Source organism: Cinclus cinclus, chromosome 1 (assembly GCF_963662255.1).
Source record: "Cinclus cinclus chromosome 1, bCinCin1.1, whole genome shotgun sequence".
NCBI lineage: Eukaryota > Metazoa > Chordata > Aves > Passeriformes > Cinclidae > Cinclus > Cinclus cinclus.
Window position 1 is genome coordinate 137954724 of NC_085046.1, and position 18607 is coordinate 137973330.

Here is an 18607-nt window from a genome sequence, read left to right on the forward strand (position 1 = left end):
CTGCGATTTTGCCTGCTGGAGCTGGGCAGACCCCTCTGTTGTGTTGCCCTGTGAGGGGCGCGCCCAGTGACCGCTCTGAGGGAGGGCGTGCGTGAGGGACACCCCAGTTCCACCGCCCGGCAAAGCTGCGGTGGGTCAGGGAGCGGTGTCCGGGCCAAGGGGTGCTGCGCTGAGCCGGCCTCGTGTGTTGGACAGAGCCGCGTACGGGGGAAAAGAGTGGGATAGCTACCCTGAAGAAGTTCGCTAGGGTAGAGTCAAACACGTATTTAATCGTTTCATCCTCACTTCTTTGTGCAGCTTGCCCTGGTGTGACTGGTCAACGCCGGGAGATGTCGACCCCCCCTCTGGCCGGGGCGGGGATGCCGCCGGGCGCTTTCTCCGGGACGCAGGCTCAGGCTGCCAGGGAGGTGAACACGGCTTCCCTGTGCCGCATCGGCCAGGAGACCGTGCAGGACATTGTCTTTAGAACCATGGAAATCTTCCAGTTACTGAGGAACATGCAGGTGAGAAAACATTGTTTGTTCTATATACTCAACTTGGCCATGTTTTTATCACTGACTGCCAGTGTATATAGACTCAGGAGGTGCCTTAAGACGTTTGGAAAACAAGATTAAATTGCTCTGAAAAGGACAATTGGTTGAAGAAGTGAGTTCTACACGTAATATACCTGCTTAGTCCTGTACATTAAGTGAAATTCAGAAATGCTGAGTTGTCATTGCCCCCACAATAAAAAAGCTCTAAATATGCTTACTAATTATGTTTTCTTTTATGTATAATGAAGATTGTTCATAGGTTGGTTATGTTTCTCTGTTTATGTTAAACATATGGGGAGTAAATTTAGAGGAATTTTCATTGATCTTTTTCTGTAATATTTACCACCTAAAACTGTTTTGTATTTTTGTTAGGGAAAATGACATAATCTTTATTTTTGTCTACTTACTGAGATAATATTCTGTTGTGCTTTCTCTGTGGAGACTACGAGATAAATAATGACTCCCACTCCTTCTGTATTTTCATGACTCTTGAGTCACTGAATTGCGTGGCCTGGGACTGAGACACAAAATCTCAACCCCAGTTACAACAGCATCATATTTAAGCATTGTGAAGACATTCACTGAAAAGTCAGAGGGGTTGACAATGACCAAAGTGTAGAATAGATGAGGGTGTTTGACAGCAGTGATTGAACACATAAAATATGTAATTTTGCTAGTAAAGAAAATAAAAAATTCAGTGATTGCTATGGGAAAAGTGCGATTGTCTTATTTTAAAATGTACAAACACTTGTCTGATATCTTTATTTATTTCATGTGACAGAAACTTTACTGTAGTATTTTTAATGTTTTGCTTCTCTAAGTTACCAAATGGTGTTACTTACCATACTGCAACATATCAAGACAGACTGGCAAAGCTGCAGGAACATCTTCGTCAGCTATCAATACTCTTCAGAAAACTGAGATTAGTCTATGACAAATGTAATGAAAACTGTGCTGGGCTCGATCCTGTTCCCATAGAAGTAAGTACCTTTATTGATGTATAAATTACAAATCAGAATAACCCCTCTGCATAGCAAATCATCCATCTTCCTCAGTTGCAGGAGACTGATGACAAGTTTTAGTGATACTGGAATTCAGTGGACTGAATTCTGTTTATTAATTAGATCTTGTTGAAAGATAGTCAAACTTCAGTGTCTAGTTGACATGGTGTTCTGTCATAGGTTGGACTTGGTCTTAGAGGTCTTTTCCAGCCTAATTGATTCTGTGAAAGCAAATTTAATATAAAATTTTAAACTTTTTTCCTCTGGCTTCTTGGTACCTTTGCCAATTTGTTTCCGCTAGTTAAAAAAAAAAATAGAAAAAAAGAGGATCAGGGCAAATATTTTACAAGAAGTGGGAAAAAGTATGGAAAAAGCCTGCCTCAAGCTCTCACCTGTCAGCCTGGCTCCTGAGTAATAAGTATTATTTACTTTTTCTGGCAAATAGTCTGTGCCTCCATAGTTCTGTCACTCAGCTATTCCTAACCTGCTGCCAGTATGAACCAAACCTAAATGTATAGTGGTGATAGAAACGTTGCAACATAAAACTTTTAAGGAGGAGGATTGGCCAAAGTTTTTCTGACTAATACTGCTGTTAGCCATGAAATCTTAAATGTCATCTTCCTCATGAGTTGTTTCTAATTTCTAGTAATACTCTTAAGTTCTGGGTTTTGTTACAATTTGAGATGCTTCTGCTCTGTGTAACCAGAACTTTGAAATTCTTTAATTACTGAACTCTGGATTCTGAGGCAACTTTATTAACAGAATTTGACTGTCCACTGGATCTTAATCGTATAGGAATTATATTTGAAGTGTGTATCTCTTAACTAAATAGGAGTAAAGAAATGAAGAAGTCCATTCTGTACAGTTCATTTTAAACTACTCTTTCAGTTAACAGTCACAGACTTTTGACAAGGGTTTCAGAGAAATGTATCTGGAAACCTGACAGCAAGCAAGGGAATAGTTTTCCCATTTAAGAAAATAAACCTGTTTTCACTATGTTGACTTGTGTGCAATAACCAAATATTTGCATCCTCTTCAAAAGCTTTTAATGTCTTTATCCAATATCAGTGGAATGACGTGGGGTTGGGTTGCTTTTTTTTCTATAACTTTTCACTTTTTTTTCCTGTTATGAGGGTGGAAAATAATCTCTGTAGAGAAAATAAGTAGTCACTTCAGACTCTTTTAATGCAAGGTTTCACTTGCATAACTTAATCACAGCAGAGTTTTTTACTGATAGTTGGGGTATTTTTTTAATCTTCTTAGTCTTCTCTGAATATAGTAGATGCCTGCCTCCCTGCGTTTTTATTGGTTAGTGTGAATGACAGTGGCACATCATTGCTGTTGGATCAGTTTTCTTAAATTCTTCTTCCAGTAGTTCAATAATAGTCTCAATTGTATTATTTAGTGGCTGATATTCTAACCATGTTTTACAGAATATCAACAAAACTCTTTATTTTTGCACAGTAAAGAGAACCGTACTACTGTGTAATAGAAAGCTAATAAAGCTTTCTGTTAACCAACATAGCAAGGCATGAGATGATTGTAAAGATCTGCCTATAAAGATTAAATTTCCTGCTTCTTTTGTGTATTAGGTATAGTTCTGCTTCTCTTTGTAGGTTTGTTTCTTGGGTTTTCTTTTTCATCTGCTGGAGTCCCCTGCATTCATCTATTACCTTTTCTGAAAGATTGAGAGGTTTTCGAAGGAATTATTCTTCTATCAGAGAGTTTTTTCCAAGAGCATATAGCAGCCCCACTATTTCTTCTTTATGGTCTGCAAATGTAGTAAGTGGTCAACATTTACTACTTTTTTCACAGCAGAGTTTAGTGTGGTAGCTTTTGTCCATTTTGCTAAGCTTAATAAGAATGGCTGCAAAAATTTTTGTATAGGAGGAAATTATATTTTTAGTGGGTTAAATCAAAGTAAGTTATCCATCAGAGTGCTGAAGTCACTGAATGCTTTTTGTCATATTACATCCCAACCTAAGAAGTTAATATGCACTTGATGAGCAGCTTGCTCCCAGGCTTTTAAACTAATGTCTTCTTGCTCACTTTTATCAATATTAGTCTTCCATTTGTCTGTAGTGTATTTGTGAACACGGATCTATTTGTGCATAGTTCAGGACAGAAGAAACAATGTCAGACTATGGACTTCATGATGTATTACCTTTTAAGAAATTGTTAGTAGCTTGGGAGTGTTCTGACACAGAAGCAAGTATTTGTTTTGTATCTAGTATGTTTCTTTTCGATTTATTTTTTTTAGGAAGGAAACTTACAGTAGTATTCATTTAGAAATTCTGTATCAAGGAATTTTGGCTTTGTTGAAGCTTACAGAAAGACATAGCACTGTGGTCTTCTGTCTAAACCAAACTATGATTCTGAGGAGATCACAGTGAGAAATACTTACAGAAAAACTCATTTTTTTTAGGTAACTGTGGGCCTGGTCTTAAGAATAGCCAAAGAGGCTCATTAAAATAGCAAGTCATAACTAGAGTATTAACCAAGTAGCTACGTAAAGCCAGTCATATTTGTGTTCAGTATATCACTAAAATTCTTTTTCGTAACGGTAACTTCGTGTTTGGGGTTTTATTTCTTAGTGTGGAATAGCAAATTTTAAAATCCCAATCTGCAGAATTCAAAACTATAAGGAATATCTATAATAAACATCTTAAAATGGAAAGACTGGCTTCTGCCTGCAGTTATGAAATTTCTTTGGTCTGTGCTTGGTAATGTGTGGGATTGTGTCTTTTTGAAGTGCATTGTTTTCCTGGAGAACCAGCTGAGATAATTGCAATGCCTTTAGGTTTGAGGTGGCAAGAAGGCTTCTCTCCACTTTCTCTTGGGCACTTAGAACCTGTGGAGAAATGGTAGTACTGTATGTATTTCCTGGATTTGATTTTTTTCTTTTTTCCCTATTTTTTCTTTTTTCTTTTTCTCTAAAGCTGATGTTTCTTGTCTTCACAGCAACTTATTCCATATGTTGAAGAAGATGGCTCCAAGCATGATGATCGTGGTGCTGCAAGTCAGCTTCGTTTTGCTAGTGAAGAGAGAAGGGAAATCATGGAAGTAAATAAGGTAACAAAGTTGAAATTAATTTGCATAAACTAAGAAATGTCATTTTCACATTACAAAGCCTAAATTTCTAGATTGCTGTACTAAATACATGTGTGATGAATACCATCAAAACTGGAGATAAATACTTTTTATCTATAAATGTTTCATTATTGAACTTTTAGTTAAGCAATGGTTTTTCAGCGGTGCCTCTGGCAGTAGAGTTTAGGTCTCCTAACAATTCTAACTTGTGTCTCCTTCAGAACAGACACGTATCCTTATGAATACAGTGTGTTATGTTTATGTGTAACCTTCTAGATATTGACAGTACAAACTGAACTAAGGTGCCATTGAATTTACTTACCTTCAGAACTTACCTTAGGTGTTAAAGTAATTGATATGGAGCACCAGATGTGTAAATATTATTACAATTATGTGAGTTGGTAAAGAATTTTTAGGACTACCTTCGGTATTATGACAGTTTGAAGAAGACTGTTCCTTTTGTAAAGAGGAACGTTTATTGAATCTTGGCACATTCAGAAAAAAAAAGTACTATGAATTTATAAATGTTATATGAGTTAAAATGTTAAATTTTCAGTTTGAATGCATTGTGACTGGGTGCAATTACTGAAGAGGGATTCGAATCTAAAAATAATTATGCTGTAGTAAAAGGTAACGTAATATGGAGATTAAAAATACATAGTTTTACCAGACCACAGTTTTGAACATTGTTTCTTCAATCTGTAAATTACAAAGATAGGATTAAATAAATATTTCTACAGCTGTAGTATCTACAAATGCTCAGTAAAAAGGAGTTACAATCTGCAAAATTAACCAAACAAAAGAAATAGATGAATAAAATGTTTGTTTATTTATTGAATGAATAATTTATGGATTTTTGGCTTTTTAAATATTTCCAATGTTTTAATTTGTCTTCCACTATCATACATGTATTGAATTTTTCATAACCCATTTATTTAGAAAAATGCATGTGTATTGTACAGGAGAAAATGAAGACTATGGGAATTTAAGAGAAATGCAGTTGTCAGCTGTCCTGTTACAATCTTTCTCTTCAATGCTGATGTAGCAGGGTTGTATATATTATATTGTATTTAATGTTGTACTGTGAATTTATGCACATTTATTTGCAATCTTTAGGTATTAATAAGCTTAACTGTCCATACTCGCTGTGGTTTTAATAGTTCTACGACATGGTTTTGCCCTTGTTGTTGTACTTGTATGCTAATATGATTTTAAACCTCCTTGGTATGATCTTGTGAAAATAATTTCATAAATTTTTATGAAGCATTCTGAACCTTAAACAGGTTGATGGTTTTACAGGACCATTGGTAGCAAACTGGTAATTAAGAATGCATTGAAATCTTAAGGTAAATATAGGCTGAAATCCTGTATTCATACTTAAATGCTTAGACCTTATTTCCAGGTTTTCCACACTAAATCTTCACAAGATAGTTGAACTTTCTCTAGTATTCTTGTGGACAAATACTTAGTAACTGTAGCAAAAGGAAGTTGAACTTCTTTTTTGAAAGTTCACTGATTTTTTTCTTTTGTCTCCCTCCAGTTGTATAAGCATATCTATTACCATTTTCGAAGTTCAAATTTTAATATATTACAGACTAGAAAATGCTTTTACGGCTAGAAACTTAAAATTTTTTTTTTTTTTTCCTTTTCAAAGAAAAATCACTAGAATCAGATAATTGATCTAATTTCTAGCACTGGCTGCTGGCTTCAAGGGGGCTTGCTCTGTTCTTAGCTGGCACACCTGAGCTCTTCAGTCGTCTCTAGTGTGTAATGTCCACTTCCATCTCAATTTGATGAATTAATTATAGGAAAATTTCAGTTATACAAAATATTGCTAAAAATACTGTGACAGAGAAACCAACATGATAGTTAAAGAAGCTTTTTATATTCTTGACCAAATCTTTTCTTCTGTCAGCTCCTTGTCTTGTTCTCACCTCATCCATTTTGCTGTGATAAGCATTATTTTTCTCAGTCTTCCACATTTTTGGTAACAAAATGTCACTATTGCAATAACACAAGACTTTTGACACTATTGTCATATTTGAATTAATTCTTAGACCTGCCACGGATCTCCTGATTTTGCCCTTCTTGCTGTGATATCCCAGCCAGTCTGATTTCTATGGTGTCTCTCAGACACTAACTGCCCCACAATGTGGAGCACTGCCAAAACTAGTAGTAGCTGTTATAAACCTTGTGGATCATACATTCTTACACTAAAATGTCCTCGTTCCATGAACCACTGACTTGAAAAACAGTGTCTGGGAGGGAAGCATCCTCAGTGAAGGAGGAGGGGAGCATCAGGTACTTCCTATGCTCACCATCTTGTTCATGGGGCAGGAGAACCTGTTGATGTATCAGAGTTCCTAAAAACTGCAGGAGCTTTTTGTGTTGGTTTACTGTGATACCTTTAGGTCTTAGTTATTCTGCTATATTGGAGCTACGTTTTAGGTCAGAAAGTTTAATGTGTTGACCTTTGTTATGTAAGTACTTGTCTGTTGATTTAAAATATAGATTAGTTTGCAAGGCAACAAATTTCTGTACTAGTAATTCATTAATAATTAGCAACTGTAGGTTTAAATAAAACATATTAAGCTTTATAACACAAGGGACTTTTGCCCACAATAAGAAGCTTGTACCACTATTACAAAACCATTTCTTGAGCACTGACTACCTCTGTCTCTTGTCTTAAACAATTCTCTTCTGCAGTTTCCAAAAATGTAGCTGATGCTTTTTTATCTGTATCTGCTTTCTGGGCTTGTAAATTGTTGAGGTGGGTGACTTTTTTTTGGAATAAATTACTGTTCCAGAATCAGTTTAGCATTTCAATTGGTCTTCTAGTAGATGTCTTGATTCAGTTTTCATTTAAATTAATCAATTTGCATCAAGTGGAAGATGTTACCAAGATTTCTTCTCTTCTGTTCATGGTTTTCAAGTGTTCAATGTTCCATCTATTAAATTTTTTACCTTTTAAGTATAGAATCATCAGTATTCTTTTCAAGATGTCAGGCCCACCTTCAGTCTGTGGTCTTGTAGTATATTTGACAGGACTTGAAACAGAAATACCAAATAAAAAATTAAGAGTGATTTAATCTGTTTTGCTGCCTTATCAGTGATTTTCTTTACTGCTTGCTTTTAGAAATGGAACAAGTACAGCTTAGATTTCATTCATGCCATAGATCTGGTTTCAAGGAAACACTTAGGAAAACTATCATATAATTAGTAGTGTAAGTACACTTGGGTGAAAACAAAGCAAAATAGCATTTGGACATTCCAGGTAGCACTTTAGAAAACAATCATATTTGATATTCTTAACTAATGTTTGTTCAGTGTTTAACACTGATCTTGCTAAGAGAGTAAAAGACTATCTACATGACAGACTTTTAAGTTAAGCTGTAACAAGTTTAGCTCTGGGCTTTTTTTGATAGCACAAACATTGTGCCTTGCAGCTGATGCTTTTTAAGACTATGCAGAAAACCTAAATTTCTTTTAAACTACCTTTCACACTATTAGTATGTCCTTTAATTGGTTTTATATGTGTAGAGTCCTTTTTCACCTAAAATATGAGTGTGCACCAAGGTACACTTTGGCAAGACACCTTCTGGGTAGGTTAATCTGCACTGGAGATAATTTAATGATTTTTTGAGTACCCAAATTGACTCTCTGCAATGGTAGAATGAGAGGAATTTAGGCTCATGGAACATCTGGAGATTATCTGGTTCAGCCCCCAGCCGAAGACAGGGTCAACCAGCAAAGTTAGATCCAGCTGCTGCAGTTCCTGTCCATGCTCCATCGTTTCAAATATCTGCAAAGATTGAAAATCTGTCTTTTCTGGGCCCTTCTCAAGGGTTAACTTTTACTGTGAAAGTTTTCCTGATGTTACATAGGAATTTTCTTTGTCATAACTTGTATATTTACTGCCCTTCGTCCTTTTTGCTGCATATAGTCAAGAAGAGTCCAGCTTTGTCATTTCTGTGAGCTTCATTAGGTGGCTGAAGATAGCGCTGTGGTCCTGTCCTTTGGCCGTCTCTGCTTGAGATTAAACAAACACAGCTTTTATCGTTGTGGTGGCCTTCCACTAGGCATTATCCAGTATGATAGCGCTTTGTACTGATCCCCAAATTGCACAGTCATTCTCTAGAGCCAAATAGAGGAGAGTATGAGAGGTACTCACCTGATCTGACACGTACACTCCTGCTAATGTAGGGCAGAGTGCAGTTTGTCTTCCTTGTTGCAAAAAAGATCTGCTGATGAGTCATGTTTTTAAACTTGTTAGAAAATTACAAAAAGGACCTCAGATCCATTTCTGCAAATGTCATTTCTATTCAGTCAGCCCTCCGCCTGTGCTGTTGTATGAGTTTGTGTGTGCAGATGTAGGATGTTGTTTTAACTGAAGTTCCAGAGATAGGTGTTGTCTTGTCTTTACCACCTGTTGAGGTTCCTCTGAATCTGACATCTTATCACTGAGTATATTCTTCGCTTTCCCCTGTTTGGCTTCGTCCACCAATTTGATAACTATGATATGGTGATTAGTTCATTAAGTGTGGATTAGTCATTAATGAGGATATTAAGAATATTCACCTTAGTATCAATCCTGAGAAACTTCAAGAGTGACAAACTAGCACTTAGTCTTAATACTGATGATCCCAGCATTTAGAATCCCATAGTCCAGCCAGTTTTCCATCAACCCAGTAATTCACCTATCCAAACTGCATCTCTCCAATTTGCTCAAAGGCAATGAGAGGCTGTGTCAAAAGCCTGACTAATGAATGATTTTACTTAATGAAAGTGAAGAAAATCTCCTCCTCTCCCCTTGCCACACAACCAGTCATTTCTCAATAGAAAGCTATTGTGTTGGTCAGGCAACAGGCATCTTCAGGAAATCCAGTATGATTGTTCCCAGTCACCTTATCATTATGTGTCCAGGTATGACTTCCAGAAGGATTTACTGAACAGCCTTTCTGGAGTCAGGAGCTAAGCTGAGTAGCCTATAGTTTTCTGGATCCCCTCCTTGTCTTTTTTGCAAGTGAGTTGAAATATTTTCTTTTTCATCAGGAGCATATCCCCCCTCTCCAATAGAAAATAGAGTGGTCTTGTTACGTCCTACGCCGTCTTTCTCAGCATTCAGATGCACTTTTATTCCAGATAATTAATTATTTCCTTTTCAGTTTTGTGTAAAAAGTTGCGCACAAAAATTTTCACGCTGCGTTCTGTATCAAAACCATATCACGCTTACGAAGTTGAAAAAAGTTAGGAAAAGGTGAGCATAAAGCTGCCTGTAAAATCCCAATTGTCCCCTTTTGTCCCCGTATAGAGGTATATTATACAACCTTTATTGCATTACCACATTTGGTTCCTCTTTCCCCCTTCCCACTTTCTATTCTGGAAGAGTCCTTTGAGCTATCCTGCTTTTGTGGCAGACTAGGCACTATTTAGATTGAATCAGATTGTAGTAAATAAGATTATAAACATCCTGGTTTGTGTATTGCATAACTGGCATTAGACTCTTGAGTAAGCAGGGAATTTGGGAATGAGAAGGAGTGATTTATTGTCTGTAGTGAGTAACCAAGGCAGCTCTTGGGAGCTGAGGTTTTTTTTTTCTCTGCCACAAATTATCTGTGGTAGTTCATTCTTCCCCTTATGGCTCGTGATATCTTTGAATATGTGGGAAGCTGTTAAAATATAAAGTTTGGAGATGAACATGAATCTTAAATGTCTTTGGACAAAGTTGGCAGCACTGCAGTTTTATCTGTAGTGTTCATGTGACTGAGTTTGCCATCTATAACTGAGGATCATAGATCTGTGGGATTTTCATATTAAGAATGGGGATGTAACCCTGAGAAGTGTGGTGGAGAAGCACCTTGGGGAATGAATAATTCCATTACAAGCTGCAGAGCTTAGATGGTAGTCAGTAAATAAGAACTCAGACCTCATTGTTGAACGATAAATAATTGGTATGAAGCAAACATCCATCTATTTGAATGAAGGTGCTTATTCCTCTCGAAACAACAGATCTGATAAATACAATCCTGCCTGGGTCAGTAGGTGTGTACTGGTTTGAAAAGAAAAACCAGTGAGACTTCAAGTCAGTAATACAATTTTTAATAGGGAAGAGAAAAAGGAAAAACAAAATACATGCAGTAATAAAAAATAAAACCACGGACAGAGTCAGAATACAACCTGATACCCTGTCAGTCAGGGTGCTGGTGCAGTTTTCCTCCAAAGGGTCCAGCGATGATGTGGAAAAAACCTGGTTCTTCCTCTGGAATCCAGTGGAAAAAGGCTGCCTTTGGCGATCTAAACCTCAGTTTTTATCTAGGTAGGAAAGGCTTGGCTCATCCTCCTGGCTGGAGCATCTCCCAATGGGATGATGTAATTTTATCAGTTATACAGTAGGACTCAATGGCCCATTAACAGAAGATACTTCCCACAGAGATAAGGATGATCACCCTTCTCAGATGGTAATAGAATATGTATCTTGAGTTGTAAACCAGGACAAGGTGAAAAGTATTGAGCTTGCAGCAGAGTGCAGGCTATGACTGATACTTCTGTTTGTTTCAGGAACACAGGGTTACACATGCAGAAGGAGCAGTTTTCCTTTCAGCTGTCAGGTGAGGAGCAAGGCAGAACACTCAAGTCTCTCATTTTTGTTAAGTGTAGAACAGTCATGCCTGTGGCTGACATCAGGAAAAGCTGTAGATACTGGACAGTGAGTGTGTTCATGTTAATTGCACAGCAGTCACTGTATTAGCGATGAATATTTTTTATCCTTTTGGAAAAAAATATTCATAGATTGATATATGACTTTATTATGATGGAAAATGAGCCTTGGTATCAGATGAGCAGCCATAAGGTAAGACACCACTTTGCAGCTTTAAGAGTTCGAGCAAAGTGTTGAGGGCACTTTTTCCATCATATTTTTTCCCAGCAATGTGCATATAACATATGCTATATGCATATAACATTGCAATAGTCTCTTGACTACCAAAAGAAAAAAGAAAAGAGCAGGTTTTTCCAGTTTCATACTTCAGAGATTTCATTTTGAAGGATTCATTTAAATAAAGAACCGTATAAATGTCACCTTCCAATTACAGAGATTGCATTTCTGTAGAAATTTCTTGGGCTTGACTTTCCTGGAAACACAGAGGTCACTGTCACCTTCATAAGGTTTTCAAGAATCACTTCCTATTGCAGTTCAATGGTCAGAAGGAGTAACATGAGTATTGTGTCCAGCTCTGGGTTCCTCAGCACAGGAAAGATATGGACCTGTTGGAGTGGGTTCAGAGGAAGGCTACAAAAATTATCAGAGGGATAGAACACTTCTGTTATGAGGAAAGGCTGAAGAGTTGAGGCTGTTCAGTCTGAAGGAGAGAAGACACCAGGGAGATCTTACAGCAGCCTTTCAGTATCTAAAAGGGACATATAAGGAAGATGAAAACAAACTTTTTAGCAGGGCCTGTTGCAATAGTGAAAGGGGTAGTAGCTTTAAACTATAAGAAGGCCGATTTAAATGAAATATAAGGAAGACATTTTTTAGGCTGAGGGCAATAAAACACTTGTTCTGGGAGGTGGTAGATGTCCCATCCCTAGGAGCATTCACAGTCAGGCTGGACCAGGCTCTGAGCAACCTGATTTAGTTGAAGATGTCCCTGCTCATTGCATGGTTGGACTAGATGACCTTTAAAGGTCCCTTCCAACACAAACTGTTCCACGATTCTATATGCCTGGGAATCAATGTGATGCAAGTTCTCTGTAGTAGAGTCTTAATCAACAAAGTAAACATAATTTTTAAAAATTTTGGTAGTATTTATGCAAGTGAAGGTACTATAGTTATTAATATTTAATGTTACATTGAGACACTGAGATGTCCTTCTGGCCTGTACTGTTGTAGATCTTTAATAGAGCAGGTAAAAAACATGGCTGGCACAACATTCAGGAGAATGGTCTTCAATACAAAATTTTCAAGATGGAAACAGATCTTCACTAGTTTCCTTGAGCAGAAGAGCCTATACAACTTAAACAAGTAATGTTGATGTTTTTACAAGCACCACTTAGAATATGTTCTTACTCTTCCACAGTGTTTATATTATTTTCTTTACTTGAAGAAGGGATTTCTAACAAATGGATTTAGTGTAGCATAATGACTCACAGTGATGTTTTAGTTTTAAAATTTGAAGGATACATGCACGTAAAATGAGGAGAGGGACGAGAACACTCTGCAAAGGAAGGTTCTGATACATCTCTGATTGTAAGTTGTGAACTGGTCTAGACAATACTGATTTATAATGAAATGCAAGTGAAACAAAAATGACTTCAAATAAAACATTTACTTCAGTCAAAGTTGAAATTACTGTGTTCTGTTGAGCCCAAATCTGTATGAAACATGGCAGGTTCTTTATGGCAGCTTTTCTTCCTTGAAAGACAGCTATTTTCTGGATGTATGTTATGGTTCTCCCACGTTGTTTCATTTATGTGGGTTTTGTGCTTCAGTAAATGTTTTCATAAATGACCTATCTGACCTAAGCCAATTTAGATCTTGTTGGTTACTGGAAGGTGCAGTCCTTGATAGTTCCATCATGATGGTTGTAATACTTTCAAGGTCAGTCAAAATGGGCCCCATTGAAAATCAATATCACAAAAGAAGACCCCCTAGGGTAGGTTTTCAGTCAGATCACTTTTCTGACAGAGAGAGAATAACAGAAACAGGCCTGACAGATGTAACTTGAAATTTAGGTCTCTTAAACTCATGGCATAAACTGCCTCATAGAATTTCCCTGTGCTAGCTTAAAACAGATAAAGTCAGAAGCTGTAGCATTTATGTAGGATGAAGTACTCTTTCTTGTTTCATACAACTGTTAATCCTGAGAACCAGTCTAGAGTTCAACTAAGTCATTTCAACAGGAGGAAAGAGTGGGAGACAACTTGCAAGCAATCTGTTCAAATGAAAATTTGTCACTGCTGAAGCTGCTTAAAGGTTTTGCCCATTTCCCAAGAAGGCCATTTCACCTACCTTTTCAAGGTTAGACTTGAGTTGAGATGTTCTTACTGGCTCAGCAAAGTCTTAAGCAGAGGCCAGCACTTCCAGTGGTGCAGAACATATTAATTATGTAGTACTTTGTGGTGTGGACCACTGCCTGTCAAAGATCAGTAACAAAGATCATTGTGTGCATTTCAATTAGGAGACTGTGCTCTCTGAAGTGGATTTTTTTTCTTCTCTCTTTATTCTTTCAACAGCCTAGCAACCCAGGGATGGTACTTCATTTGAGATGTTTTTTTCTGTCTCCAGAAGAAGTAGAATAGCTAAGAAATTAGATCTTTACTAAAAATGAGGATCTAAAATTATCTTCAGATAAATAAGGAAACAAATTCGTAATTCTTGTCCTTACAGATGCTTTGAAAACAAATGAAATCTAGGCTGAAGGTTCCCCTGTCTAGCATCAAGTAAAGATCAAACAATTTGCAGTGTCATCATACTTTCACAAGAAAGGAAAACAGTATTATAGAATGAGTCTTTTGGGCATAACTTACACGAAGTTCATGTGAGAAACAGTATTTAACAGTACAATTAGACATGGATGGAGAAAGAAAACAGTCTGCTTCTCAGAGGGCAGTGGTTCTTATTTCTGTCTGTAACTTCAGTTACCAACACCAACTGTTGAGCCTTCATTTCCATTGATGAAGGTTTTGAAATACCTTGAAATGGCATGGCCTCAGGATGAGGGAGTTACAGCTTGCATTAGACTAGTAGTTTTGATGCAACAGTCACTGGTTTCTCCCAAGATTGAATGTTGAGGATGGCAAACAGAATCATGTTTAAAAATGCCACAGGTATGAACATACTTGTTCATCTCATCCCTTTTGTTCTTTCTCAAGGATCTTGAATCTTGTGCTCTCTCATCAGGATCTTACATTTATGACCCTTGCTAGGAAGACCCTTGCAATTCTGTCATTTCAATGCTGTGGTAACTACATGCTGCTTAGCTTTCTCTCTTGTCTTTAGTTAGGAGCTGAATCTGCTGCATGTTGTGATGTCTTGGATCAGCAAATGGAAAAGAAAGAAGTATTAGATAAATGCACATATCAACCTTTAAAATACTTTTTAGCCTGTCAAATGCTTGGTTAGGAATTCCATGTTAGTGCACATGAACTGTCCTACAGATGTTTTTGTGTTCTTAGGAGAATCTGAGTGTTGTGTCTTCCAGTGTCCTGCAAAGTCTGTATTCAGGAGTATTTCCCTTACTATGTTTCCCATGTAATCTAAACCTAATTACCATATTACTTCAGACTGTTTTTACAGGTCTGAAGTGAGTAGGCTTCCTGTTTTTCTCTGGACTTCTTTACCAGCTGACCAGCTGTCAGTTTAAAAATATTGTTGTGTTGACTGCATCAAAATTCAGGAGACTAATTTTCAGGATGTTGCTTTGTTTTCTCTCTGTTCCAGTAAGTTGGGTTGTATTACTGATTTGAGTCACACTTAATGTGTTGCATTTTGTGTAGTGCAAATAGCAAAGTTACATCAAACCTGAAACATTTTGTTCTGTTTTGATGGCAGCAAGTCTTTCCTGTGCTTTCATTTTACTTGGAGCTCCAGACTTTCCTAATGAATAAGTAGTTTGATCTCTAATGTTGGAAGGCTGACATCATATCAAATCAAATGAAATGAAGGACAAACTGTGTACTGTTAACAACAACCTAACCTCGTTCTCAACAGCTTTGATTTGAGCAGGAAAATGAATAAACGAGACAATAAATATGTGTATTTTTGTGAAACCTGAAAGGTTAGGGAAATTGTGTGATGTCCTGATGCCCTGATCTTTCTTCTGTAAAGACATAATTTTTAAGTTTTGGCTATGCAACCAAGTAAAAGCTAGCTTGCTCTTCTCCTGCTCCTCCAAATGCTTCTATAGTTTGCAAAAATAAATATATATTTTTAAAGAACTCAGCATGCTTGAGAAAACCATTTTCATGACAGGACTCTTAACACATCACAGTTGACCTACATAGCAGAAGGGCTGCAAAACCTTGATTTGTTTCACCTATACCCTGTGCCTTGTTCAAACTTGTAATGTTAATGCCTTATTTTTCTCTAAACCAAGTTTATAAAACACATATTCACATAGAATTTGGGGAGCAGGTAAATTTTTCTTCCAGTTTATGATGGATGCTTTGTTTTAGACTTTTCAGAGTGAGGACTGATCCGTGCAAGCCTCCAGCTTTTGAAGGTGTCAAGTGATTTGATAAAAGGCTGCTGTGAAATGAAACAGCATTCCTCCTCTAGCAATGGTCTGTAACTTTGGAGGCTTTCTTGTATTTTTAGAATGTGCTTTAAAGGAGATGTATTATCCCACTAATAGTGCTCAATGACAACTGAGAATAAGATTCATATAGCATTTCATAGCACTGTAACTTTTGTTGAATTTTTGAGTGCGCTGTTTGAACTGATCACAAAAAAACTTCTCATAAACTCTTCCCACAGAAGCTGAAACTGAAGAATCAGCAGCTGAAGCAGATCATGGATCAGTTACGAAATCTTATTTGGGATATAAATGCCATGTTGGCAATGAGGAACTGAACAAGTAAAATCAAACTTTGTAATGGAAGAAGATACAAATCTGTGTAGATATGCTTAATGTCCTTCTAAGAAGTAACATGTTTTTCTACAATTATATTGCAGTAATATTTGAAAAGTCTTCAAGATTAAAATGTTGGGTTGTTTTCTAGTAATGTAAATGGTGTTGGGTTTGTTTTTATAAAAGATTCATCGTATGAGCTTTACCTGTGTGATTCTGCTGTACAGCCTCAGTAATTTGCAGTAGTAGTTTGGATTGCTGTGCAGATAGGGGGTTTTATAAATAAAGTGTTTCTGGATTTTCTTTATAATACAATTTAAAATTATATAAACGTATGTTTATATGTCATTCTTCAGTGCAAATAGCCTCTACTGAGAAGAAAAGTTGCAAGACAGCAAAGTTGTTCCAGTAAGCTAGAGGGCTGAAGTCAGCAATCAGATACTGCAGTTCAATCTGCAGTATTTTATCCATTATCCCCAGTGCAGAGCAGAGTAGGGCAATCCCCTGCCCTGCCTGGCTGGCAGTGCTGTTCCTGGTGCCCCCCAGGACAGGTTTGGCCCTCCTGGCTGCCAGGGCAGTGCTGGCTCATGTTCAACTTGCCATTGACCAGGATCCCCAGGTCCCTTTCCATGGAACTGTTCTCCAGCCTCTCATGCCCCGGTCTGTACTGACAGCCAGGGCTGCCCTATCCCAGGTGCAGAATCCAGCACTTGCCTTTGTTAAACTTCACACAGTTGGAGTTGGAGCTTGCCCAACCCTTTAATTTGTCGAGGTCTCTCTGCAGGGCCTTTCTGCCCCCCAAGGGAGTAGACAACTCATCCCCATTCATTGTCATTGACAAATTTACTTAGTATTCCTTCCAGCCCTGCCTTGAAGAGCACAGGGGCAAGGATGGAGCCCTGCAGAACCCCACTAGTGACAGTCACTGGTGCCCCATTCACTGTAAGGCTTCGTGCCCAGCCCCTCTGCCAGTTGCTTACCTATAATGTAACTCAGTTACAGCTGTGTGCTGGACATTTTGTCCTGAAGAGAGACAATATCCAAAAGCATTTCTGAAGTCTGAAAAGATTACATCTGCTGGCTTTCCTATATCAGCTAGGTGGGTAACCCTGTCGTAGATGAAAATCAGGTTCAACAAGGAAGCCATGCTGGCTCTGAACAGCTGTGACCGGTGGTGCATTTCTGTAGTGTTATGAATGGTTGGAACACTTTGGTTTTGTTTACCACAATGCATTGAATAAAAACCTCATTAATATTTTCCCTATGAGTCCTAGTAAACTTTGGCTTACCTGAGTGGTTCATTATTTTGAGTTAATCATAAACCTTCATCTTTCTTCTAACTTTGTTACTCCTCACAATTTTTGTTTGCTGTGAAAATAATATTGTAAATTTCTGTTATCCACAGATGCTGCCAGTGTACTATGTGTCTCTCCAGATGAAAAAATACATAAAACAACAGTTTCAATATAAATCCATAGGGTACTTTATTCCTGGTATTTGTCATGTTGAAAACTAACCATCCTCATGATTTGTCTCTTGTGTATCAGTTTTAACTCTTACTCCATGCCCAGTCAGACTCCATCGTAGTTTTGTGTGAAAATTTTTTTCAGAACCTTCTGAAGTGTCCAGATAAATGGTATCCTTTTAAAAGCTAACTTTCCTGCAGTCTGATGGTTTGATACTGAACATTTACTGATTTGAGGTTCATGGATTTTAAAACGTTACACTGATTTTCATGGAGTCATAGAATGATTTGTGTCCGAAGGGACTCTGAAGATCATCTTGTTCCAACACCTCTGCCACAGACAGGGTTGCTCAGAGCCCCCTCGAGTCTCACCTTGAACATTGCCATGGATGGGACATCTGCAACGTCTCTGGGCAACCTGTTCCAGTGTCTCACCACCCTCACAGGTGTTTTGTTATTCTGTCAGTCTCTTTAATTCTGTTTTTAAATAATTTCTACCCATTTGACTGATCCTTCAGGTAAAAATCACTGGTAACAGATCCGATCACACCTGGTTAACAATATTTGACTTTTCCCTGAAAATAGGTTTTACAACAATACAACAATATAGTTTTTTTCTCTTTTTAAAGGCTGTAAATATTGACAGATGAATGGATGTCCAGCCTTGTAGTTGAAAATAAAGTGTTAGAAAACATTGTATTTGATTTGTTTACCTGGTGTTGAAAGTGGTCTGTATGTATGACAATACCTAGATGTGAGTAGATGTCAAAACACCTTACAAATAAGATCCCTCTCTTTTCTCCCATGTTGCAAATGTCGCAGTAGATAATCCTACACTGTGGCAAAGGCTGCAGCAGAATTGTTTGTTCCCTGTTTAGATTCACCACTATGGCAGATTTGCTGGTTAGAAATAATAGCTATTCCTGCAGCTGTGAAGATCAATAATTTAGT

General features: G+C 37.5%; 1 protein-coding gene across 3 annotated transcripts; it reads left to right on the forward strand.

Annotated features, from left to right (window-relative positions):
- The first annotated feature begins 329 nt into the window (after positions 1 to 329).
- MED30 (mediator complex subunit 30) lies at positions 330 to 18313 on the forward strand. Of its 3 annotated transcripts, none has more exons than XM_062503603.1 (4): positions 330 to 503; positions 1355 to 1513; positions 4496 to 4606; positions 16098 to 18313. In XM_062503603.1, exons 1-4 carry the CDS (start codon positions 330 to 332, stop codon positions 16191 to 16193), a joined length of 540 nt encoding a protein of 179 aa, XP_062359587.1. In that variant the 3' UTR covers positions 16194 to 18313. The 3 variants fall into 3 exon arrangements, with proteins under 3 accessions (XP_062359587.1, XP_062359596.1, XP_062359604.1); XM_062503612.1 differs by lacking the exon at positions 16098 to 18313 and adding an exon at positions 15797 to 15925; XM_062503620.1 differs by lacking the exon at positions 4496 to 4606.
- The last annotated feature ends 294 nt before the right edge of the window (positions 18314 to 18607 follow it).

Bases quoted from the DNA above. Each gene is read 5' to 3' on its own strand.
- MED30 (XM_062503603.1), top strand. From the start codon at position 330: ATGTCGACCCCCCCTCTGGCCGGGGCGGGGATGCCGCCGGGCGCTTTC. The intron at 1,514-4,495 runs GTAAGTACCTTT...TTGTCTTCACAG, and splicing joins TCGATCCTGTTCCCATAGAA to CAACTTATTCCATATGTTGA. The intron at 4,607-16,097 runs GTAACAAAGTTG...CTCTTCCCACAG, and splicing joins AAATCATGGAAGTAAATAAG to AAGCTGAAACTGAAGAATCA.